At 44.8% G+C, this 18,226-nt stretch overlaps 1 protein-coding gene across 2 annotated transcripts in view; it reads left to right on the top strand.

Moving 5' to 3' along the window:
- The first annotated feature begins 1,297 nt into the window (after positions 1–1,297).
- Positions 1,298–18,226, top strand: part of LOC143930406 (membrane-spanning 4-domains subfamily A member 4A-like) — a 35,518-nt gene continuing 18,589 nt past the window's right edge. The window contains exons 1-3 of one of the 2 annotated variants that reach the window (XM_077454706.1): positions 1,298–1,410; positions 10,531–10,691; positions 17,276–17,395. In XM_077454706.1, coding sequence (XP_077310832.1) covers positions 10,539–10,691; positions 17,276–17,395 — 273 coding nt within the window. In that variant the 5' untranslated portion in view covers positions 1,298–1,410; positions 10,531–10,538. The remainder of the gene's footprint in view (positions 1,411–10,530; positions 10,692–17,275; positions 17,396–18,226) is intronic. The other variant, XM_077454707.1, reaches the window with a different exon arrangement.

Below are 18,226 nucleotides of genomic sequence, written 5' to 3'. Positions count from 1 at the left end.
TTGATGAAGGATCATATATTGTACTGTTTTATTGAATTACTATTTTGTTTAATCTAAAAGAGGACTGAAATCAATATAATGCATGGTTGTGTTGATTATTATATTTCTGTAAAAATTTGTTAATTATACATATTTCTGGTAACATAATGTAGCGGATGACATTTTGGACAAAGTGTCATTCATGTGTAAATTTAGTTTTTGCCTCAGAACAGTAAAGGGGTTCTGAGGGTTAATTATGTAAGTTAACTTTGACATCAGTTTGGCTGGGCTGTGTTAGAAGTTCTGCTTGGTCATGTGTACAGTGAGGTGCACATGACAAGCCAGAACCAGTCCTGGTTGGACGTGTTGGGTATCAGCCTTCTCGGAACCGATCAGTGGGTGTGCCGGGCCCTGCTGGGGAGTCTGGGAAGGGGCACTTAAAATGTTGAGGTCACATGTCCAAGAGAGGAGTTGGTGAGGTCTGAGCGGTCTGTTCTTGTTTCCATGACCGGGGTAGCCCCGCGAGGGGTGCCGGTCACGGGGGTGTTTGACATCCTGCAACATGCTCCTGTCGGTTACCCCCAATAGACCCGCCTGGGGTAGGGATCTGTCCGTTCCTGAGTCTCGGAACCGGCTGGTCCGAGGCACAGTAACTGAGGGAGGATTCAAGGTGTCCAGGTGTGCTCTCGGCTTGGAGGGGCACCACAGCTTGTGAAAGTGACCGGGGGAGGACTCTTCGGAGGAGGGCCGACAAGTAGAATCCTGAGAAGTACCTGGTTAATGAGTTGGAAAGGACATTGACAAATCCATGTTTTTTTCCAGTACTATCAAGGAGATAGAGAACATTCCAGGTACTGAGGAAAAAGGTTCCTGTTCACCACCAGTTGTAACTTGTACACGTTCAGAGGATTTGACAAGTTCTGAATCAACATGCTGATTGCCATGATCTCTGGCTAGAGATCTGTTCAGCCTTGAAGTGCCCAGTTGCGAGCGGCTACTCTCTGGGTGGAATTAGAGACTTTGTTATGTCTGCAGTTCAAGGTGCCTGAATTCTTCGTCCTTGCCCTCTGTTCCTTTATGAGACTGTGTTGTTTAATGTTACCCCTTTCAAAAGGACTTTATTGGTGTCAGCGTCCAAGTTGTTGGGTATCAGCCCTGGGAACCCCTAGACGTGGAAGAACAAGCCAAGCGGAGGTAACTGGTAAGCCCAATAAGTCAAGGCCGCCCTACAAAGGGTTATGGCCACTACAATAACAAGACTCATCAGAGGTGATCCGTTTATACAGGGTTAATGTTTATGCATTAGTAGGAACATATGGCCATAAAATTACGCTGCTGCTGATAAGGCCTGAGTACAGTAACTCCAATAAAACACTGAACTTAGTAAGACATCTTTCTACATTGACAGCGAAGAGACCAAGCAAGACGTACGTAAGTCTATAAGATTGTACCTTTGTTGTTGCACTGTTTAAAGCTGGGCTCTACTCTCTCTATATGATCCAAAGTTTAGGAAAATAGTTTTGTTTCACCATACTTCAAACCCCTACTATATGGCCAACTGGGCTCCTGGGTGTCCAGTGTGTTTTACTATAGTTGGTGCTCCGTTAAGGTGCCATAACAGCTTCTGGTCTTCTGAAAAGTATTTCCACTGGATGTTGAAACATTGCTAGTAGGATCTTCTTCTGTAGAAGCATCTGTCAGGTTCCACCAGATAAACAACATGTTAAACCTTTAATCTTTGGGCACCCATGAAATGTCAACATACAGTACTTCAGTACCCTTTATTTGTTATAGGCGATGCTTCAGAAGCTCCCTAAAGGTCATCAGTTTAGCATTATAGAGGTGGTCTGGGGCTAGAATTATTGCTCTCACTCTAGCATACATGGCGATATTTAACATGTGTATCACAGTCAACAATTTCATGTGTAGGCACCCCCAAAGCATACGTTTACATTTGGATGTGCGTATATGGGGGAGGCCCTCAAAATAATATTTTGGGGGGGGGATTTTATGTGCTTGGGTGTAACTTTATTCTTTTGCAAAATAAACTTTTTTTTTGGCTTTACTTTTTTTTCATCACATAGGAGACAAAAAAGTCCCCATGTGATGATTTTTAGGTGACCGGTTCTCTTTAATGAGACATGCACGGTCTAAAAGACTCTGCATATCTCCTCTGGATTCCACTGAATGTATTAAAATGCACAGGGCGCCAGTACCGGGGGTGTGTGGAAGCAATCAGACTCCTGCCTGTCAGTTTTACACACAATTTTGGTGGCTGCAGCTACTGAATTGTGTGTGAAACCACCCGCTATCAGGTCCGTATGGATCGGACAGCAAAAGGGTTAAAAAAAAAAAACTGAAAAAAACCTCATACTAATGGGTGACCCTCTAGGAAGGGAAGGCCTATAGTGCCTTATGGGTAATCCGGCCCTTCTATACAGGTGGACATCAAACTCAGGCATACAAATGTGTAAATCTTTGACCCTTTTAAACTGAGGGGCCTATCATTGTGGGGGGTCTGGGTCAAAGGAGCTGTGCAATTGGATCCATTCAAAAAAGCCAATAATAAAGGGCTAAAGTGGCTGGTACCCGAGCCTCGATACGGAAGAACAAGTTTTTTCCTATAACGTTTCTCTTAAGGAGAGCTGAGCTCTGGGATCCAGCACTTTGGTCACATTCCTATACCACAGGTTTCCTGGGAGAGTGCTATACAGGTCCAAGGCAGTTGACCCTACATTCAAAGGGGACCCCATCCTTGAAGGTCTGGCATGACTCAAACTCACCATGATGGGTGAAGATTGGGTCTCTGTGATATTCCAGCATGTACCCTGCGGCAGGAATGGTAAGTTAAAGAAGATCCTGGGATTAATTCCTATGGACTTCTTTTATTGAGTAGCTGTTGTTTGCCTATTTGTCTGCCTGTTTGAGATTTGTCAAAAACTAGAGGGTGTAAATAACATACCTAGTGTTGTAAAATTCCATGCTGCCCCTTGGATAGTTGTGTCATGCAGTACTTAGGGCTGCTTTTGTCTCCTGTTGTCAGCCACCTTGAGAGAGAACAGGGGTCAGGTTTCCAGAGGCTCATCCCCCTCCCTCCCGATCGGCATTCACATTTTCTCACGGCACAGGCGCGGACCAGCGACTCCTTCATAAGCTTAAGCTGTGTGAATAGAGTGGTGGCTGACGGAGAGACACAGACACTTTTTCCATGGGCATGTAAGAGGGTGTTGGATACAGGCATATTCAGACCCATCTACTCAGCATCTTGCTGTAGTATTTGATAGCGGTATATTAACCATTGCTAAGACTAGTTTCAGCAATTGATGCATGTTTACAGTACCTCTGCTTTGTGCTTAGGACTATGTATTCCCAAAGGAAAGGGACAAAAACATGAAGGAGGAGCGCAAAAGCGCAGCGGTCAGGTTCTGTGTATCCTAGTCTTGCCTCCACAGTTTCTTCCCCCCTTGAAAGTCCTGAAATGGCTAACCAACCTGAGCCATTGAATCCATCAGGCATTGTAGCTACCTCCAACACTCCAGCCTCTGCATAAGTCAATTAAAGACGATTTGATCACAGCCCTGGCTGGTTTGGAGGGGAAGATAGCTAGTTTATTCCCAGGGAGAAAGCGCGAAAAGGTCCCCTTCCCCTGTCCTGGATCCGTCATCCGGGGATCAGGAGTGGGTAGAGGATTCAGATGTGACTCTGGGAAATCCACTAGAGGTGGAGGTGCAGTGCGTTTTGGTTATAAGCTACCCTTATCAGAAACGACTGATGCTCCCTTCTCCTCTTTGTGTTCACTGAAATCTCCTCAGAGTACACACGCTTTTCCTATGCACCCAATGCTGGAACAGTTTATGTATTCTGACTGGGATTACCCAGATAGACATTTTATGCCTCCTAAAAGATTCTCTCAAATCTATCCTATGTAGGAGAAGTTCTCTAAGAAGTGGAGTGTACTAGCAGTAGATGCTGCTGTTTCTTCTCTGAATTAGAGTCTTACTTGCCAAGTAGACAATGTTCAATTGTTTAAGGACCCAGCAGATAAGAGACTGGAGTCATTGCTTAAAACCTCTTTTTCCATGGCTGTTGCAGTTGCATAGCCTGTGGTTGCTGCAATTGGCATTTGTCAGTCCCCTAAGGACAAACTGAATCAAGTTGTCAAAGGGGAAGAAGTCCCGGACCAAGCAGAACTACCCAGGGCCCTTTGTTTTGCGGTTGACTCTATTAAAGTATCTATTCATCAGTCGCCCGCCTTGCCCTTCTGTTGGTACACATGCAAAGCATCGGTCAGCAGAGCTACCTTGTAAAAAACTGTTGACTGGTTTGCCCTTTCATGGGGAACGTTTGTTGGGGGATGACTTGGATAAATACATCCAGAAAATCTCGGGTGGAAAAAGTACTCCCCTTCCTGTTAAGAGAAAGAGTAGACGTCTCTCTTTCAAACATTCTGTTTCCTTGTCTCCAGGGACAACAGCATCTCTAGGATACAAACTAGAGTTTCAGGAATTTCCACTGTCCCGCTTCCTAAGATGAAGCGTTCCCAAGGACAAATAAAAAGAAGGTCTTTATTTCAGGCTCACTTACTGTCTCAGGGGCTGATCATAGAGACTCCCTTAAGAGAACAGGGGTTGGGGTTTTATTCAAACCTCTTCACGGTGCCAAAACCAAATGGGGATGTCAGACCCGTTTTAGACCTCAAGGGCCTGAACCAATTTCTAAATATTTGCTTGTTTCGCAATGGAAACAATTGGCTCAGTGGTATCCACTCTTCGGGGAGGAGGACTCCTGGCATCTATAGACATCAAGGATGCATATCTCCATGTTCCAATATTCCCCGCTCATCAAAGATTCCTGCGATTTGCAGTAGAACAGCAACATTTTCAGTTTGTGGCCTTACAAAGGTCCTTGCTCCGCCTTTGACGAAACAAAGAGCTCAGGGTATAACGGTAGTGGCATACCTAGACGACCTGCTGCTGATAGATCAGTTTGTAGAAGGGCTAGATCTGAGTGTGTCAAGCACGTTCAAATAACTGAAGCAGTTAGGTTGGATTATCAACCTAGAAAAGTCATCCTTACATCCAGTAAAAAGACTGGAGTACTTGGGTTTAGTCATAGACACAGCCCACAAGAGAGTGTTTTTACCCCTGGCAAAGGTTTGCACTATAAGAGAACTAGTGATCAAGGTAAGAACAAAAGAGAGTCCTTCTGTCCACCTTTGCATGAGGTTGTTAGGGAAAATGGTAGCCTCATTTGAGGCGGTTCCCTATGCCCAGTTCCATTCAAGGCTTCTGCAAAACAGTATCCTAGCGGTTTGGAGCAGAAAAAAATCAGGATTTGGATTGTCCAATGCACCTGGCTCCAAGTGTTCGCCAGAGTAACAATTTGTGATTGTTAGCCAAAAATTTGCAGAAAGGTAAAACCTTCTTACCCGTTACTTGGAAGATATTGTGACGTCCGATGCCAGCCTCTTGGGCTGGGGAGCAGTCTTGGAAGGGAACACTGTCCAGGGGAAGTGGTCGGAATCCGAAAGGTCCTTTCACATCAATATTCTAGAAATTTGGGCGGAACGTCTGGCCTTTAAGAGAAAGTAAACTTTCCCACTCTGCTGCTTCTTTTCATTTAGTCCATTATAATAAATAATTATCAAACTATAGCCATTGTAATCCAGCCCAAATCGCATATTACTTACTGTTTAAAGAAACTTTAAAAAAATAGTTTCCAGGGGTTAGGCAGCGCCATCTTAAGTATTGTTTTCTGAGTCCACAGTAGGGTGTATTTCTGCCCTTACATTGAGCACTTCCTGTACTGTTAACGAAGTCTCCTTCTCGAGCCAATGTTTCTATGGCAACCCTGCTTCCCTGTTCATAGCTGGCTTGTTTTATTTCATATTATTTGCTTTTGACTATTGTCTAATGTTTGCCTTTGTCACTCTTATCAGCTTCAGCTGATAAGACTGCAGTAATGGCTAGGTTTACACTGCATGTGATGTCACATGGTATGTAGGAGGAAGCTTTGAATAATTATGAAGTCTCCTGGGATATCAGTGGTGTGCCATAGGAAGTCCTGATAACAGATAGACAAGCACATAGAGAGTGTGCCGTAAATCAGGGAGATCTGGGCATGCTCAGTGATATCATTCTCAAGAACAAAAAGGATTACAATACTAAGCAAGTAAGAAGATATCTAAAAGCAGTGTTCATTACATTTTTTTAGGCTGGACAGGCAGGTTAAGGAACTATCCTGTCCGGATTAAGTTCAACAATGCTACGGCGGTAGCCTATATCAACCATCAAGGGGGCACCAAAAGTCGTGCCGTCCAGGTAGAGGTAAACCATATTCTAGCTTGGGCAGAACAGCATGTGCCCTGCCTACCTGCAGTATTTATCCCAGGTGTGGAAAATTGGCAGGCAGGCTTCTTGAGTCGCCAGCAAATGCTCCCAGGAGAATGGTCTCTGCATCCTGACATCTTTATGTCAAAGGTGGGCTATCCCGGACGTGGACCTATTGGGTTCAACAAAAAGTTGTAAAATTTTTTGTCAAGAACAAGGGATCCACTCACTTGCAGAAGAGATGCCTTAGTAACTCCTTGGGATCAATTTTCCCTGATCTATGCGTGATCTATGCGCTTCCTCCAGTCCACTTGCTTCCGTGTCTTCTATGCAGACTAAAGGGTGAAGGAAGCTAGTAATCCTAGTCGCTCCAGTTTGGCCCAGGAGATCCTGGTATGCGGAAATCATGAGAATGGCAGTAGGGGATCCTTGGACTCTTCCGTCCCACCCAGATTTGCTTTTGCAAGGGCCAATATTCCATCCTGCCTCACAAACACTAAATTTGGCGGTTTGGTTGTTGAAGCCCTCGTATTGGGGCATCAGAGGCTTTCAGGCCCAGTAGTAACCACCCTGATTAATGCAAAGAAACCGGCCTCTAGAGCCATCTATTATAGGGTCTGGAAGGCCTATGTCTCTTGGTGCGAGAATGGGGGTTGGCATCCTCAGAAGTATGTCATAAATAGAATTCTCAACTTCCTACAATCAGGAAAGAGATGCAACTAGCCTTGAGTACTATCAAAGGTCAAGTCTCGGCCTTGTCAGTGTTTTCCAAAAACCTCTAGCTTCACATCCCTTAGTTAGAGCCTTTATACAGGGAGCATCACGGAAAAATCCACCGATTAAATCTCTGTGCCAGTGGGGTTTGAATCTGGTTTTGTCGGTCCTTCAGGAGACTCCATTAGAGCCAATATGTGATGCTCCATTGGTCCTCGTGATGAAGAAGTTAATATTTTTGGTTGGGGTAACCTCCACAAGAAGAGTTTCAGAGTTGGCTGCTTTTTCTTGTAAAGAGCCATACTTGATCGTTAAGGATAAAGTGGTCTTACGTTCTCGTCCATGCTTTCTACCTAAGGTAATATCCAGTTTTCATTTGAATCAGTATATTTCTTTACCTTCACTTTTTCCAGAACCATGTTCTGCAGAATAAAATTTACTACACTCCCTTGATGTAGTAAGATCAGTTAATTTCTATCTGGAAGCAACTGCTCAGATATGGAAAACTGACACTTTGTATTGCCAGAAGGCCCCAGAAATGGACAGACCGCTCAAAATCAACCAATTCTAGGTGGATTTGTCAGGTCATCATTCAGGCCTATGATTTAAAAGGGAAAGTTCTGCCTTTTCGTCCTAGACCGCACTCTACCAGGGCAGTTAGTGCTTCTTGGGCCATGCATCATCAAGCCTTCATGGCTCAGAATTGCAAGGCCGAAACATAGTCATCAGTACATACATTCACAAAATTCTATCAAGTGGATGTAGGTCAGCACGAGGATGCCGCCTTTGTGCGCAGTGTTCTGCAGGCAGCAGTATAGGTCCCCACGTCTGATGGTGGTCTGCATTTGTTTTTTGTGTCCCCCTCCCCTCAGATTGCATTGCTTTGTGACATCCCATTCAGTAATTAATATTGTGCTCTGTGTCCTGTGATGTATGAAAAAGAAAATAGGATTTTTATAACAGCTTACCTATAAAATCCTTTTCTTGGAAGTACATCACGGGACACAGAGGTCCCTCCCCTCTTTTTTGGGATATATGTATATTGCTTTTCTACAAAAACTGAGGTACTCCCAGGATGGGAGGGGTTATATAGAGAGTGGCACTTCCCGTCTTTAATTATGCCATGTGTATGCCATTATGAATGTGTCCATTCTCTGAAGGTGGCCCATGACCCATTCAGTAATTAATATGGTGCTCTTTGTCCCGTGATGTACTTCCAAGAAAAGGATTTTTACCAGGCAAGCTGTTATAAAAACCCTATTTTTAACCACCACAAGAAGTGTCCTCTCTTTTCCTGCTCTGGTGACTACTCAAAATTTTGCATTCTCATTCAATTTAAATCCCAGTGGTAGTGGTCACCTGGATAATTAGAGAGAGAGAGAGAGAGAGAGAGAGAGAGAATCTCTCCAGAGAGGACACCTTATTCAATATTAGCAAAAAAGGTTTGACTTTAGATACAGACTTTGGATAGAATGGAAAAGGCTAAAGTTCTCCCCAGTAAGGACACAGATGGCAATAAAAACGTGACAGGGTTACTACAGTTATCAGAGCCTATTACGCTAATTGACTTATCTCTTTGTCATTTAGCCCAATAAGCTCTGATAACTAAAGATATAGCCTAAGTATTTACAATAACCATTACTATGTCACGGAAAATAGTTTTATTTCATCAACTGTTGTATGTCGTTGCTTCTCTTGTGTATAGACATTTCAAAAGGATTCGTAACACCGTGTATAAATACGCGTGTTTCAGAACCATTTTCATAATTGTATAAAACCTAGGGATCTATAACATTCTGAAAGCTTGCGTCTTTAATAACTCATAGTGGAACTTAACTTATTTTTTTAAACGTTAGTTAAATGCATTTCTCCTCCCCCTTTCTGTAATTCCCAACAGATTTTTTATTTTTTTGCAGAACAGAGCCTACAGTTCCACATTTGTGGCCTAGGCCTGAATGGCATCCCCCTGCCTGAAGCCTCCTGGGATACTCATGTCACGGATCGCAGGAGGCTTCTGGTCTATATAGAACCCAGTGAACATCATCAAGATGTGTTGGACCCAAAAGAGACAGCCAGCCTCCTGATGATGTCACAAGGAAGATGGCAGCGCGTGACCCCAAGTGCAGTGGCTTTCAGTGGATCACAAATGGACGGCGTTGGATCCTCGGTATGGGTGAGCTTACTAACTTACAGCTCAATCAACCATACCAGATAAGGAGGTTACTTTTACAATAAAAAAATTAAACAAAATAAATAGGAGAAAAAAATTTAAAAATGAAAAGCTCCCCCATCCCTCCCAGTGTGAGGAGAAAAAAAAAGCCAATTACCGGCTTCTGGAAATCGGTCCCGCGCACGGACACCCACTGCTGCTAAGCAGTGCCCACCAGTGGCATCTGCCAGTTCCCACCAGTGCCAAATACCAGTGCATATCATTGCCCACCAGTGCCACCTCTCAATGCCCACCAGTGCCACCTATCAGTGCCCATCTGTACTGCCAGTCAGTGCACATTAATGCCTCATCATCAGTGCCACCTATCAGTGCTGCCCATCAGTGCCTCCCATCAGTGGCACCCATCAGTGCCACCCATCAATGACACCTCTCAGTGTCCATCAGTGCCCACCAGTGCTGCCTCATCAGTGCCACCTATCAGTGCCCATCAGCGCAAATCAATGAAGGAGAAAAATTACCTGTTTGCAAAATTTTATAACAAACTATGAAACTGTTTTGTTTCTTTTTTTAAAATGTCTGTCATTTTTTTTAGCAAAAAATAAAAAACTCAGCAGTGATTAAATAGCACCAAAACAAAGCTCTATTTGTGTGAAAAAATATATAAAAATGTAACTTGGGTACAGTGTTGCATGACTGCGCAATTGTCATTCAAGGTGTGAGAGAGCTGAAAGCTGAAAATTGGCCTGGGCAGGAAGGGGATATAAGTGCCCAGTAAGCAAGCGGTTAAGCGAAGCCTGGTGGGCTAAGTCTGAATCTGGCTTCTTATTTGTTATGGGATGGGCATATCATCATATCTCCTATCTATAAATAACAAACATGTTATACTTACCTCCTCTGTGCAGTGAATTTGCACAGGGCAGCCTGGATCCTCCTCTTTTCCGGTCCCTCTTCTGTGCTCCTGGCCCCTTCTTCCTGTAGAGTGCCCCCACAGCAATCAGCTTGCTATGGGGGTACCCGAGCCTAGTCACAGCTCCCTTTGTCCATTCTCCTGATTGGTTGAGTGACTTTGACAGCAGCGGGAGCCGATGGCGCTGCTGCTGTGTCTCAGCCAATCAGGAGGTAAAGTCTCGGACGACCAAGACATTCTGGACACAGATGGAGCTCAGGTAAGTATTAGGGGTTGCTAGGGCGGCTGATGCACACAGAAGTTTTTTTTATCCCAATGCATAGAATGCATTAAGATACAAAACCTTCTGACTTTACAACTACTTTAAAATTCAAAAAGAAAAACACCCCTAAAATGAAGTAAGTACAATTTGTTATGTTTTTCTCTTCCAGCGTGAGCCATGGCAGCCAACATGAATCTAGCCAATGGACCTTATATTGTCATACCTCAGAACACCCTGCCCACTGTATTTCCAGCAGCAGTGCAAACTGCGCAGGGACAGAAACCTAGATCATATCAAGAGTTTTTAAAAGGCCATCCTAAAGCTTTGGGGGTAAGTGCTCTTTTTGTTTGTCCGTCTGGGTGTGTTTTCAGAATTAAATAGTGGGTATGTATTTGTAGTGCTTACCCCAAAGAAGCCTCTGATGTTTGGGCCCCTGACTATGGATGTCAATAACCTTCCTGGCAATGCCACACCCTCTGACACACCAAAGCTAAAGGGAAAATAAATATTTGTGCAGCACACAATAAAACAATCAAAGGATGGAAAAGCAGTAATTGACAAGTACACAAAAACAGTTACAATATAAAGTGTGACTCACTAAATGCCAAGTCAAACAATGACTTTACCCCTAATCCTGACACTAAGGGGTCCTGACTAAAGGGCAATGCAGACTGGTCAGTGGGGAACTCCTACTGGCCAATGTGTTGGGGCCCAAATATGGCATTGGAGCACTAAAACTTGGATGTATATAAGTTTCTAAATGGTGTACCAAGAGACTATACAGTTTCTTTAATTACTGTGCAAAGGATATGGCCAGCGGCCTCTCCTGACACAAAGAATAATGACTTGTCTCCTCCTGCTTTCTGTCCAAGGATCAGTGATGCAAGCTGCTGTGACGTTCTCAGGAGGCAACACCAGACCTGACAGTGGCGTTTCCATAGACCAGAAGATGTTAATGACTCTGCCTCTCTGCGTCCCTGGCACTGCAGCAAATTGTCTCATCAGCAGTCTGCTACATGGTGTGCTCTCTACAATGTCCTCCCAATGACTGCCTGATGCCCACAAACACTCCTTCCTTTTCGTCTTCTGTAGAGATTTGGTAATCCGGGGATCTGTAGTTCCAAAACACTCTGTAGCACCAGCTATAGTGTCTCTGGAGACTACATCTCCCAGAAGTCCTTGCTCCTCCCAGCAAGCTTGGTCCTTTCCCAGGCTGGAACCGGGACAGGGAGATTCCGATTGGTCAAGGTGATCACATGAAAAGCACATGCAAACCATCACAACCACTGCATAGCTCCCAAGTGTCCCTGATTTCAAGGGACTGTCCCTGATTTGGAGCAATGTCCCTCTGTCTCTCTTTCCTCCACATTTGTCCCTTCATTTTGGTCTGATCTATATAGTTGTGATTCCCAGTGCTAAACATTTCACCCAAATTCTAAATTGCTGCATTTGTAAATTGTAAAAGCCAATATAAAGGAATAGTAGTGGTAAAAAAAGGCACTTGTGGGTTTCATCAACCTTTTTTGGGGGTTAATTCTCCTTTAAAGGGGTGTGGCAGGGGGTGTGTCCTATGCTATACATACATTTGCTAGTAGGTGTCCCTCATTCCCATCTCAAAATGTTGGGAGGTATGTTTAACCACTTTCAGACCGGACCATTTTGCTGGTAAATGACCAGAGGTCTTTTTACACTTTGGCACTGCGCTGCTTTAACTGGTAATTGCGCGGTCATGCAATGTTGTACCCAAACAAAATTTGCGTCCTTTTCTTCCCACAAATAGAGCTTTCTTTTGATGGTATTTGATTGCCTCTGCGATTTTTATTTTTTGCGATATAAACGTAAAAAGACCGCAAATTTTGAAAAAAAATGATATTTTCTACTTTTTGTTATTAGAAAAATCCAATAAACTCAATTTTAGTCATACATTTAGGCCAAAATGTATTCAGCCACATGTCTTTGGTAAAAAAAAAGTCAATAATTGTATATTTATTGGTTTGCGCAAAAGTTGTCACATCTACAAACTAAGGTACGTTTTCTGGAATTTACGCAGCTTTTAGTTTACGACTGCCTATCTCATTTCTTGAGGTGCTAAAATGACAGGGCAGTACAAAACCCCCCCAAATGACCCCATTTTGGAAAGTAGACCCCCTAAGGAAATTGATAAGAGGCATGTTGAGCCCATTGAATATTTTATTTTTTTGCCTCAAGCGATTGAATAATGACAAAAAAAAAATTTTTTTTTTTTTTTTACACAAAGTTGTCACTAAATGATATATTGCTCACACATGCTATGGGCGTATGTGAAATGACACCCCAAAATAAATTCTGCTGCTTCTCCTGAGTACGGGGATACCACATATGTGGGACTTTTTGGGAGCCTAGCCGCGTACAGGGCCCCGAAAACCAAGCACCGCCTTCAGGCTTTCTAAGGGCGTCAATTTTTGATTTCACGCCTCACTACCTATTACAGTTTTGAAGGCCATAAAATGCCAAGATGGCACAAAACCCCCACAAATGACCCCATTTTAGAAAGTAGACACCCCAAGCTATTTGCTGAGAGGCATGTTGAGTCCATGGAATATTTTATATTTTGCCACAAGTTGCGGGAAAATTACAAACTTTTTTTTTTTTTTTTTTTTTTTCACAAAGTTGTCACTAAATGATATATTGCTCATGCATGCCATGGGCATATGTGAAATGACACCCCAAAATAAATTCTGCTGCTTCTCCTGAGTACGGGGATACCACATATGTGGGACTTTTTGGGAGCCTAGCCGCGTACGGGGCCCCGAAAACCAAGCACCGCCTTCAGGCTTTCTAAGGGCGTAATTTTTTGAGTTCACTTCTCACTACCTATTACAGTTTTGAAGGCCATAAAATGCCAAGATGGCACAAAACCCCCACAAATGACCCCATTTTAGAAAGTAGACACCCCAAGCTATTTGCTGAGAGGCATGTTGAGTCCATGGAATATTTTATATTTTGCCACAAGTTGCGGGAAAATTACAAACTTTTTTTTTTTTTCACAAAGTTGTCACTAAATGATATATTGCTCACGCATGCCATGGGCATATGTGAAATGACACCCCAAAATAAATTCTGCTGCTTCTCCTGAGTACGGGGATACCACATATGTGGGACTTTTTGGGAGCCTAGCCGCGTACGGGGCCCCAAAAACCAAGCACCGCCTTCAGGCTTTCTAAGGGCGTTACAGTTTTGAAGGCCATAAAATGCCAAGATGGCACAAACCCCCCCCCCCCAAATGACCCCATTTTAGAAAGTAGACACCCCTAAATTTAGGGGTACACTAGTGAGACTAGGTAATAAATGGCGGGTGCCCTGAAACTATAAAAAAATAACTAACCAACCAGCGTCACCTGTAACAGTTATATGGTGATCACTGGTGAAAGGGTTAACTAGGGGGCAATCAGGGGGCTTTATGCGGTAGTATATGGGGGTCCCTGGCGCTATAAAAAGCTGCGGCGAACCTAAATACCTACCTGCCTAACTAGCGTCACCTGTGACACTAATACAGCGATCAGAAAAACGATCGCTTATTAGGCTGGGTTCACACTGGAGCGATGCGGGAACGCCACGAATGCGCGGCGGGTTCCCGCATCGCATGCCTCCCGGCGGCAGTTCACACTGCCCTATGCGAACTGCTGGGAGTGTCAGTGAAATGTTACTGACACCCCCAGATCAGTTCGCATATCGCAGTGCGATCTGCAAACTCGGATCGCATGGTGTGAACACCCATGCGATCCGATTCTGCTGCGGGCCAAAAAAAGGGTCCCGTGCGAATTTGCGGCGGGTGCGGCGGGTGTGGCGGGTGCGGCGGGTGCGGCGAATGGCTGAACTCGAATCGCACAGAGATCGGATGTGATTTGCACTGCAGTGCGGTGCGAATCACATTCGTTCTCATAAACCGCTGCAATGTGAACCCAGCCTTAGTGACACTGGCGACGGGGGGTGATCACGGGGTTAAACCTTTATTGGGGGGGTTAGGGGGGTACATTAGAACTAAAGGGGGCTAACCCTAACTGCCCTAACAGTTATTACAGTCACAAATGACACCAATGCAAAAAAAAAAAAAAAAAAATGACATTGGTGTCACTGTGACTGGGGGGCAGGGGTAATTGGGGGGGTGATCGGGGGGTAAAGGGGGGGTGTGAGTGTGCCTGGCATGTTCTACTGTGTGTGGGATGTGTTGGTGCAACTCACTGATCCGCTCTCCTCCGTGTCGGAACGAAAAATACCGACACGGAGGAGAGAATACATCACTTCCTCTCCTGTGTTTACATTACAGGAGAGGAAGTGATGTCACCGGGGATTTCCATTCGTCGGGAGCGATCGCGAGGGGGTGGCCATGAATGAATGGCCGTCCCCTCGTCCGGGATCGCTCCCGAACGAAAACCGACCGCCGCAGGCACCGGGCGGGGGCCCGATCGGGCCCCCGACCCGCGGGAGGCAAAGGACGTACATGTATGTGCTTATGCCTGCCCGTGCCATTCTGATGACGTACATCGGCGTGCGGCGGTCGGCAAGTGGATATGTACTTCCCTCCTGCTACCTTTGCAACAATAGGGGGAGCAGTTCAGAAAAAGGGGGGTAAAAACGTTGCTTAGCCATATGTCTTTGATTTTGTTTTTTACTGCCCCCCAAACACAAAGGTAAATCAGCCCATAAACTAAAAAGTAGACAGAGGTGAGGCTCTATCAATAAAACATAGCTGGAAACAATACACTTTCTCAGGTGACTGGACAGGCATTACCAGAACAGGAAGTGAGGGAGAATCTCCCCAGTGGGGCCTTAGACAGCAGTAAAACCATAAAGGAGGATGTACCTCTTTTCCACTGCATCCAAAAAGGTATAGCTGAATTCCAGGAAAGTATAGAAAATACAAATTATTCATTATCACATTATATACATTTTAAATGCAAGCAGTGTAAGTACCTGAATTTAATTTGATATTTGAATTTTTCAGTCCCATGTACAGCAGAGCTCAGAATGGGAAAGGGAGAAGCAGCACAATGAGGCACTCAGATGTGCTGTAGTACAAAGATGCATGCTGATCAGAGGATAGAGCAGAGTGACTGAGAGATTAATCTATTATCAAGCTGCTTCCCCTTTCACTGTTCAGTCACAGGGTGAAGGTCAAGAGGGGACCTGTAATTGAAAGTAAAACTGCAGCAGAGAAAGATCATGTCCCTTTCCTTGTGCTGTAAGGTGCAGCTGTATAAGTCTCAGGACTGGATAGGCAGAAATACAAATCGTTTGGCATTTGTAGTTCACATACACTTATATTGTCAAAAGTATTGGGACACCGGCCTTTACATGCACATTAACTTTAATGGCATCCTAGTCTTCGTCCGTAGGGTTCAATATTGAGTTGGCCCACCCTTTGCAGCTATAACAGCTTCAACTCTTCTGGGAAGGTTGTCCACAAGGTTTAGGAGTGTGTCTATGGAAATGTTTGACAATTCTTCCAGAAGCGCATTTGTGAGGTCAGGCACTGATGTGTACAAGAAGGGCTGGCTTGCAGTCCCCGCTCTAATTCACCCCAAAGGTGTTCTGTTGGGTTGAGGTCAGGGGCCCAGTCATGTTAGAATAGGACCCAAACTCTTCCCACAAAGCTGAGAGCATGAAATTGTCCAAAATGCCTCGGTATGCTGACGCATTAAGAGGCCCCTTCATTGGAACTAAGGGGTCAAGCCAGACCCCTAAAAAACAACCCGACACCATAATCCCCCCTTCACCAAATGATTTTGGCCAGTGCACAAACCAAGGTCCATAAAGACATAGATGAGCGAGTTTGGAATAGAGGAACTTGATTAACCTGCACAAAGTCTTGACCTCAACCCGATAGAACACCTTTGGGATGAGTTAGAGCGGAGACTGCGAGCCAGGCCTTCTAGTCAAACATCAGTGCCTGACCTCACAAATACACTTCTGGAATAATGGTCAAATATTCCAATAGACACATTCAGCGGTGGCTTGTGCTAGAGGATTTTGGGGGGCGTGGTTGGGCCCCTCAAGCTAAGAATGCTTTCCCCTGTAGATCGGCACCAACCGATGCCTGTGATTGAAGCAAACATGCTTACCTGTCACAAGTTCCTATAACTGAAGTCAGTGCATTGTTTTCTGACACTTTTCTCCCAGCTCAGCTCCTATACAGATCATGCTCTCTGCAATATTCCTGTAAGCATACAGTACAAAAGGAAGGGGTTTGATGGTCTGTGTCCTAACTCCGCACTCACCCTACAGGCAGAGCCCTCCAGCGGTCACGACTCCCCTGGTGCCCATTGCCACGGCTTCTGAGTTGACCCAGTCTTCTTTCGAGTTTCTGGTTTCTTTGCCCTCTTGTCCTGATTGGCTGGAGCAGGAAGCCAATGGTAAATGTTGATTAGCTGGTATCACAGGGTGCGCCCGGAGGACAACATTAAACAGGCCAATTGGGTCCCCAGGCTCTGGTCCCCTGCTTGTGAAGTTGTGATGGACCTGGTGGAAACCAACCTGTTGGTCCGGCACCCCACACAGTGCACACCCATGTTTGATTGCGCAGGCTAGGGGAGTGGATTGTGCTAGCTGGGGGGGCGATGCCCCTTGTGGACCGGCCTCCACTGGACATATTCCTAAACCTTGTAGGCAGCCATCCCAAAAGAGTTGAAGATGTTCTAGCTGCAAAGGTTGGGCCAACTCAATATTGAACCCTACGGACTAAAGACTGGGATGTCATCAGATTCATTTGCATATAAAGGCAGTGTCCCAATACATTATATATTTATATATATCTTTCATCTGTGTATTTAGCTGCTTGCCTGTGGCAGACCTCCACTCTACTCCTCTTGGGCTGATGGCACTTATCTTGGCACCATGTAAAGTAATTTTTTCTTACTTCTGTTTTCTGTACACAGACTATGCAGATCATGGTGGCCCTTCTGTACGTCTCTCTGGGTACGGTACTGCTATTCACCTTAGACAGCTATGTGTCTTTCGGTACATACAGCGGGATCAGCTACTGGGGTGCAGCATTTGTGAGTATACCTTCCACATCCGACTAGAATGTTTAGGACTAGAGTCCTATTTCCTCAATATTGTCTAAACACCACCACATGTCAGGCTGACTAGTTGTGACACCGCTATGTACATTTGCCTGTAACACTACTTTACGTTGAAAACCAACTTTAATGCACTTTGGCTTTACCGACATGTGCAGCAGATTCCAGTAGTTCTTAATGCCCTTTTACAAAGTGATTTTGCTAAATTCAGAAAGAATGACCACCTCTTGATAGATAACCAAACTGGAGGTAATTAAGACCAGGGCTTTTTTTCACCGGGAACACGGAGAAACGCAGTTCCAGGCAACTTCAGTACTGAATGTATGTAATAGCATGGGGTGTGGGGTATGCTGGAGGGTCTATTGATGTTGGCTGCTGGGGGATCTATTTTCACTGGTGGGGATCTGATTTTGTGTGAGGGTCTATTGTTGCAGATTGGGGTATCTATTGTTGCTGCGGGGGGTCTTATATTGCTGGAAGAGATCTTCTGTTGAGGGAGAGGTCTATTTTTACTGGCTGCTGGAGGATTTATTGATGCTGGCTGCTGGGAGATCTGTTGTTGCTGCTGGGGGGTGGTATCATTTTTCTTGGGTGGATATTTTGTTACTGGGTGTCATATTTTGTTGTGGGTGGTTCACTGTTGCTGCAGGAAATCTATTGTTGTTGGGGTGGCGTCCATTGTTGCTGGGGGAGTCTATTGTTGTGTGGGGATTTTGGTTCTGTATTCTCTAAAAGGGGCAGTACTGGTAGGTGGGTAGGGGGTGGAATCAAGGGACGGTGGTCAGAGGTGGGTAGAGGGTAGAGACA

Source organism: Lithobates pipiens, unplaced genomic scaffold (assembly GCF_037356315.1).
Source record: "Lithobates pipiens isolate NorthernLeopardFrog02 unplaced genomic scaffold, aLitPip1_a1.2 Scaffold_25, whole genome shotgun sequence".
Taxonomy (NCBI): Eukaryota; Metazoa; Chordata; class Amphibia; order Anura; family Ranidae; genus Lithobates; species Lithobates pipiens.
Note: the sequence above shows the minus strand (reverse complement) of the source record. Positions and strands in the feature narration are given on the sequence as shown.